At 40.6% G+C, this 7,481-nt stretch overlaps 2 protein-coding genes across 3 annotated transcripts; one reads left to right on the top strand and one right to left on the bottom strand.

Moving 5' to 3' along the window:
- The first annotated feature begins 2,352 nt into the window (after positions 1–2,352).
- Positions 2,353–5,162, top strand: LOC118738859 (DNA-directed RNA polymerase III subunit RPC4-like). 2 transcript variants are annotated; one of them, XM_036469869.1, is made up of 7 exons: positions 2,353–2,787; positions 2,864–3,270; positions 3,599–3,685; positions 3,870–4,009; positions 4,072–4,137; positions 4,211–4,405; positions 4,465–5,162. In XM_036469869.1, the coding sequence occupies exons 1-7, from the start codon at positions 2,621–2,623 to the stop codon at positions 4,609–4,611; spliced, it is 1,209 nt and encodes a 402-aa protein (XP_036325762.1). In that variant the 5' UTR covers positions 2,353–2,620; the 3' UTR covers positions 4,612–5,162. The 2 variants fall into 2 exon arrangements, with proteins under 2 accessions (XP_036325762.1, XP_036325763.1); XM_036469870.1 differs by lacking the exon at positions 3,599–3,685.
- On the bottom strand, positions 5,080–6,383 carry LOC118738864 (probable 28S ribosomal protein S26, mitochondrial). Its single transcript, XM_036469877.1, has 4 exons — positions 6,288–6,383; positions 6,122–6,221; positions 5,768–6,061; positions 5,080–5,704 (listed from the first exon to the last, which is right to left on the bottom strand). The coding sequence occupies exons 3-4, from the start codon at positions 5,974–5,976 to the stop codon at positions 5,209–5,211; spliced, it is 705 nt and encodes a 234-aa protein (XP_036325770.1). The 5' UTR covers positions 5,977–6,061; positions 6,122–6,221; positions 6,288–6,383; the 3' UTR covers positions 5,080–5,208.
- Between the last annotated feature and the right edge of the window lie 1,098 nt (positions 6,384–7,481).

Here is a 7,481-nt window from a genome sequence, read left to right as displayed (position 1 = left end):
ACTGGTCAGAGATGGAAGATAACTCGGGTAATTTTGTGGATCTATGGTCCATAATATTTCACTCAGTCCTCGGAACAAAGCTGGAGCGGATGCAAAGCGTCGTCCTTATTGGAATCAGTCGGGCGCATAGAACCTCTCCTGATGCTCTGTGATGAGCTCTAAGGGCACAATACACCCAAGGTCGCAGTGCAAATTATCTATCAAATTCACATATCTATCTATAACCACCCACTTTGTACCGTGCCTCGTTCAACGGGAGGTATTTCTGTGGCGCGATGTTCGTTCTTCGTCCGCGGACAGAAGGGTTGGAAGCAGAGGATGGTTGGGTTGGCTCCAATGATAGCATTTCAGGAGGAACTGTTTCGATAGCAAAATACTTTGGGCTTTTACCACCAGCTACTGGCTTTTCTCGTCGGGATAATACTCGAACCTCATGAGATGGCTGACTGTAGCCATACGTAGAGTTCTGCAACGCATTTTTCTTCCGATCACACTGGCGTTATAAAAATTATCGGAAGTCCGTGTTGTTATTGCAGCAGCATAAGAATTCCCCAAAGAGTTGAATTGACAGTCCTTGGCCAGATATATGTAGATCTGGGTTGTTCCGTTTAAGTAGACCCGATTGTCGTGGGTACGGACTTCTTGTTTTGGCTCCTCAGATGCTGTTGGCTAGGGACTTGAGTTTGTTGGCGTTGTTGTAACGGCTACTAAGCCCCGCTCGGGTCGGCTCGCCCATCTACGTTGTCGTCAGGCTCATCTAAACGGTGGCCCAGGAAGTGCGAGTCTTTCATTGGGTATTGAGTTGCAAGTCTCCCGAGGCAGACAAAGTTCTGTCTCGACCACGTCGGGTGATTGTGTGTCCAAAACGGCATTCAAAGGTCGGGAGTCTATGTAACTCGAAACCGACTTGAGGTCTTTCTTTCTGGTTTCTTGCTAGCGGCGGTGGTTTGCGCTGGGGGAGGTGAAACGCTATCGGACATGACTCACAAAACATTGGCGGTATTTTAGCTTCATCATCGTACACGATGAAAAGTGTGAAAAGTGTAGGGGTGAATTTTGTGAGAAAAATTTTGAGGTTTCAGGTTTTGAGGGAATTGGAAATGTATCCATGCGATCGATGTCTACAACTTTTATTTAACAAAATTCACATATCAAAAAAATCCTTGTAGGCAACCCTAAAATTGAGCGCAAAGCGTTGCGTTTTGCGACGCCAACGAGTGTTAGCGCGCGCTATACCCAAATAAATGCGTACAATTTTTTGACGTTTTCTAATTTCCTCTAGTTTTTATTCTCGTTTCGTCTTTCTCTCTTTCGTGCTCTTTCTCTCTGTTTTTAGCGCCCAACTTCATGATGTGACGCTCTGTGAGAAATAAAATTCCAATTTCTCGCCGCTAGCACCGCTTTATTGTGGGATGCTTTATGAAAATTGTATGGGCATGAGGACTTTTGACATTTCTTTGGGGATGGCAATTGGTCGTATATAACAATGTCATTCTTGTAACTTGAAAATATTGCTCATGTTTATCACTTACCTGAATTCTTAAAGCGAAAACAGTCAACGACGTAGCGTAGACGGAGGTTAACGCAGACACGATCTACCTTAAGGCCCGTCCACATAGAACTTTGGCGTTGCGTTGGCGTTGGCGTCGCTTCAACAGCTGACTATGAATACATGAATTCAAATGCAGCCGTCCACATAGCCAAAATTCGACAACGCTCACGCCAACACAAAGCAAAAAGATGGCCAACTCTCATCTTTTCGCGTGCGTCGCTCGTCAGCTGTTGCAAATAAATAAAATTATGTGAAATATTTTCCTTTTTAATCAAGTGCGGGCAAGAAATATCGTTTTTAATGCAATTATTGATATGAAATATTAATTTATCTGTCGTTAGTATATTAATGTAGTGGCCCAAGCATTCGCTGCCAAGCGCTCATTGTAGCAAGCATACTTTTAACGTGCGTTCTGTCAAACCAACGCCAACGCCAAAGCTAACACGAAAGTTCTATGTGGACCGGCCTTTATGGGATTCGCATGTTAACGAAAACTCACCACCGCATGGCGGTGACGTTTGCCGTTGCTTCTCTCTCTCTATCAACAGTAAATTTCATATGCTGCTACGTACGTCAACCTACGTTTACGCTACGTCGTTGACACGTTGCACACACACACGAAATAGTGCAGCTCATATTTCACAAATTAAATTATAATAAGATTTAAATCTATCCTCACTTCTATTAGCAGAAATGAACACAAAAATATAGCCATTGCTGAATATCTGGCAGTTCTGAAAAAGTCAATAGATTGTTAATACGCACCATAAGAAGAAGAAGCCCTCAAGTGACAAGCAACCTGCCATCGGTGGAAGAAGCCGTCAAAACAACAACAAAACTTACAAACAGTGGATATATTTGGAACAATTTACTTGCCACATGTCCACAGAGAATGGGAATGTGCATCATAGTAAGCCATCTATTAGCAAATAACAGCCATTCAACAACAAAGCAGAAACAGTTGCGACGGTAATATCTGGAAACTTATAGAACTGGGCGTCGGTGTGCACAAAGTAGGCATTGCTAAAACTGTGTGCGGCACAAAAGCCAACAATAGAAGTGGTCAACATGAACGGCAGCTCTGCAGCAACTACACCAACGCTTCATAAATTGTCATCATTGAAGCCGGCTCGTGATTTAACGTTAGGCGGACGTGGTGGTGGTGCCGCTGCCGCCAATAATGCAGCCAAAAAAGTATTCACGCCCAACCTCAATGTGGTGCGCAACAAGAACACGTGAGTTGTACATAGTATAAACAAAACATTGGTTGCTAAAACGATATAAAACTGCATGAATCATTTTTGTTTCTAGCAACGTTAAAACATCGAAAGACACCACAGCGCGTGGTGGTCGTGGAGGCGGTCGAGGTGCGCGTGGTGGACGTGGCGCTGGCAGTGGATTGCGGGGCGGTCGGGGCGGAGCTGCTGGCGCTGCTAATTCGTCCCTCATACAAACTACCGGCGTTTTCTCAGAAGGTGCTGGTGCTGTTAATATACGCAAAACCAGCTCAGGAGGTTCAGGCTTTGGCAGTCGAACCAACGATGATTCAACCGCCTCACAAATGCGTAGACCAACAATTATCAAAAGTGAACACTTGAAGAAAATTGATTTGAAAGCAGATGAAGAGCATGTACGTGAATTACTGGGTGATACGGACGAAGATGATTTCGGAGATGAAAAGACTGATTTAGAGCAGATACCGGTCAAATTAAATGAGGGTAAGTAAAAGTGATGGTCTGACATTCATATTTTGAAACCAAAAGTGCGTGGAAGTCGAAATATGAACCCACTATATAGTCGACTTCAAGAAGATCATTTGGTACATTAGAAAAACAATTGACCACCTGTAGTACGCAAAGTAAGAAGGCTAGTGCTTAAGCGGCTACCGGATATCAACTAGTTAGCTATTGTGTTGGCTGTAACGAATTACACTTTCTTGGCGTTTTTCTTTTTTATTATTTTTGGTTTGTCCATTTATACTCTCCCGCCGACACAAACATGCATACCTTAACTAAACGATCACCCTACCCCAATAATACACTGTAGTCAAGTGGAAAACCATTAAAGCAGAAGTAAAGCTTGAGAAGTTAGATGTTGGAATGAACGGTGTAGCTGGAAAGATCGAAAACTCCGGTGAGTGCGTATCTACGTTGCAGAAAAGTGCTTTTGTAATTTGCGAAAAATCCAACTACATCACATAGTATTCATGCATTCCATAAAAAAAAAATGCAAATCATACTTGGCATAAAATATTTTTAAATGCATTTTGTGCAAACATTAAAGAAATAACTGCATTTTTTTTCTTAATTTCTTATAGATTCTGCCGTCGCTATTGCACAAACACTACAATCGTTGGCTGTTAAGCAGCATCAACGCACAAATAGTGCCTTGGCACGGTATCCTGCGTCCGTAGGTGAACTACTGGACTTGTCACAATCTCAATTGTTACTACTGCAGGTACGTATCGTGAACAACGATAAACCATAGAAATACAAATTCAATCTAATAATACAATTTAGCTGCCAGATGCACTACCATGTGAAGGCGATGTAGAGGAAGTAGCTGATAAAACACTGCAGGATAAAGTACGATAAATATTTTTCTTGATTAATTTAAAAGTTCGCTTTTTAACATTGCATATTCATATTGGTTTTTCAGAATGCATCAGCGGATACGCCATCTACATCACAAAATCCACCCGCTTCGAAACCCCCTCCAAAACGTATATCTCTTAAAGAAATGGAGGAAGGTAAAATTGGCAAATTGCTACGTTATAAATCGGGTAAAGTAAAACTCGTATTCGGCAATACATATTTCGATCTGAATATGGGCATGGAAACGGGTTTCCTACAGGTAAGCTAAAAGTTTATATTATGCAGTGTATCTTATCAATCAATTATTAAATTTTCCAGGACCTCATGTCGATCAATACGAATCGAGAAGAGCGTAGTGGTAACATGATTAATCTGGGTCCCATACAAGCCAAACTCACCGCCACACCCGACTGGGAACATCTAATGGAGCAGGAGGAACGGCGGCAGCGGCCAAAGCCAGCATAGCATCGCAAATGCATTAGTTTACGTTTATATAAATTTAGTTATGTATTATTTGTTGTTTTAATTTAACAGCTACTTGTAGGTAACTATAGTCATAGTAAAAGCTTAACCGAAATAGGCATATTCTGTGAAATTAGGTAGCGTAGTGAAAGCGCAAAGAATTTAGTAACAATGCATCCTACTTTTTGTAATACAGTGTACACATGAAGAAACTGATATCTATAAATGGAAAATCCATGTAAATTGCTACTTTAATTCAATTAGGTTACAAGTTAAAGAAAAAAATGGGGAAATCAAATTTAACTTGGGAGCATAAGAACCGTTAAATTGAAAAGAAAAATATGAAGTTTGTTAATGAGTGCATGTGCGACACAAAATTCCTACATATATTCAATAATTTTGTTGTGCGAAAAAATTTAAAATTTTCAAATAAAAACATGCAAAACATTACCAAATTTATATGTACATACATAAATTGCAAACTTTTCATTTCACTTTATTATTTTGCGCCATTGACCTGCGAACGCAACACTCAATAACGTTAAAATATGTATAAGGAAAGCACTTCAAAATCTGTTATACTACTTGATAACGATCCGCTTAGTTTCTAGCTTCTACAGCTTGCTGTAATTCACCCTCTTGGGCGCCACTTGTGGCTGGTGTACCTTTACCACCTGGCAGAGTGGTGCGCCCTCGATAAATATTGCCTTTCAAATCCAAAGAGAAGTTGTAATCAACTGGATTGGCTAGCGCCTGTTCGATAGCGGTATCAAGATTTTCGCGGGTTACATATGTCTTTGCTAATTCTTTCTCTCGCCTAACAATCTCTTCAGCACGCTCCAAGCGTTCTTCCTCGCGCAAACGCGCTGCTTCTAGACGTTCTCGAATTTCGCCAGCCTGTCGTTCACGGTCCTTCTGCAAACGTGCATTTCGTTCAGCGGCAATCGCTTGATTCCAAACTTCATTCTCTTGCATACAACGTTGGAACTCGGCTTCTTCTTGCTCTGGTGTGAGTACAATGTGATCAGCAGTGGTTGTTACATTCAAACGCAAAACCTCTTCGCGTAGATACTGCCGTATGGAGCGCATTTGTAATCTAATTGTGAATTAGGATTATAAACAATTTTTTGCGGTATAACGGTATATATTTTAGGAATACTTGTAATTGTTATGCAGTCGCATTAATTCAGCTCTTTCCTCCGCATTTTGTTCCTTGCGCTCCGGCACACGGTACAATTTACTTTTCGCTACAGGTAACCAACGGGGCTTCCGACGCCAGCGCACAAACTCTAGGCCCAAAGCGGAACTGGTCGTTTTTGATTCATTCACTGAGAGACGAGATAAAAGACCGGTGGTAGTACGCAACATTTCGGGTAGTAAAATTTACGAAATTATGTTACGGTAGGTTAGTTATATCGACACAGTGGTTTGAATGCAACACCTTGGTGCTTGTCTGTAAAAAAAAACATGTACTATTTTAGAGGAATAAATAATTATATAATTCTCCACTTACCAGTGAAGTGGCCACCAAAACTCCAAATCAATCGCCTTGCCGCACGAATTTCGCTGGGCCCTATATCAGTTAAATGACAGTTTGACACGCAAAGTAAATCCTGCTTATAAAATGGTTATTAAGAGTTTGTTTATTTATAAAACACGGTTTTAAGCAGATTTCATACCCATAAGAAACGTATTTATTGCATGTGGTCGAAAATAACAAATTAGCATTGTTACTGAAACAATGTGTTTAAAAGGTACGAGATGAAGTTGGGAACAGCCTGACCACGGTGAACAAAATCGTATTGAATTATTTTAAAAGCAACGTTTAATTGAAAAATTCTGTCAAAAAAAGCGTAGGGCGGAGCGTTTTCTGACGCCTAGCTTTAAGGCCAAAGTCCCATTCCTAAACAAAAGCGTCAACGTACGTCAAATGCAGAAATATCACCAACAATAAGCATAGGTTTGTTTGTGTGTAACACGAAAATGACAGTTTCGCCGTTTTCTGCAGCCAACTTCAATACCTAACGCCCTGTCAAGATCGGATTTTCCAACCGCCCAGCGTTGACGCCGCGTTGTTTGGTGTGCTTCATACAAATTGTATGGGCATGAGAATTTTTTGACCGCCAGACAACGCTGACGCTTTTGTTTAGGTATATGGCAGTATGACTTACATATAAATATTTGATCGCTGAATTAAAACGAAGCTTCAGATTAAAAACTTCCATCAATAAATAAAAAATAAAAATAAGTTCCTATCAGGCCGATTCTGAACAGAATTTCCGTGGGAGTTTTCTCTCTTTTCCCTTTCCTCCTATAATGAATAAAACTCCCCTGACGATTTTTTACTTTAAATTGCGGAGTTGAGCTGTCAAATAGCTCTTTCGAAGTTCGAATTTCCTCCTCCCAAATTTTCGCTGAAAATGCTATTCCTTGGGAGTTTATTATTGGAGGATATCTTTCGCGGGAAAAGCTAATCCCCGGAGAACAAACTCCCTGGGAATATTCAGAATTGGTCTGTATTTCTTATTGATTGATTGCATTAGTTACCCAACCGACGTTAGCACCTTATTAGTATAAATATTAAGATTTTTGTATTGCAATCGATAGTTCGTCGATTGTTCTTTACTGTTTGTCCATTTATAACGTTTGTTCGTTATACCATTTTCCCACGCCATCTAGGATTACTTTGGTCGCTCCCCCAATTACGATCGCGAATTGCCCCATCCCCACGAGCACATTCTTAATTCGATTTGACAGTTCTCTGTCTCTGGGTTTTGTTTTTATTTTCTTCGCAGCAAAATTGATGCAAAATGTAGGTTCTTCCTAAAAACTTAAAATTTTCCGTATTAAATTAGGGATATACACATTTATAA

Source organism: Rhagoletis pomonella, unplaced genomic scaffold (assembly GCF_013731165.1).
Source record: "Rhagoletis pomonella isolate Grant_MI unplaced genomic scaffold, Rhpom_1.0 Rhpom_scaffold_00005, whole genome shotgun sequence".
Classification (NCBI taxonomy): Eukaryota; Metazoa; Arthropoda; class Insecta; order Diptera; family Tephritidae; genus Rhagoletis; species Rhagoletis pomonella.
The sequence above is the reverse complement of the archived record's forward strand: the minus strand, read 5'-3'. Positions and strand labels throughout refer to the sequence as shown.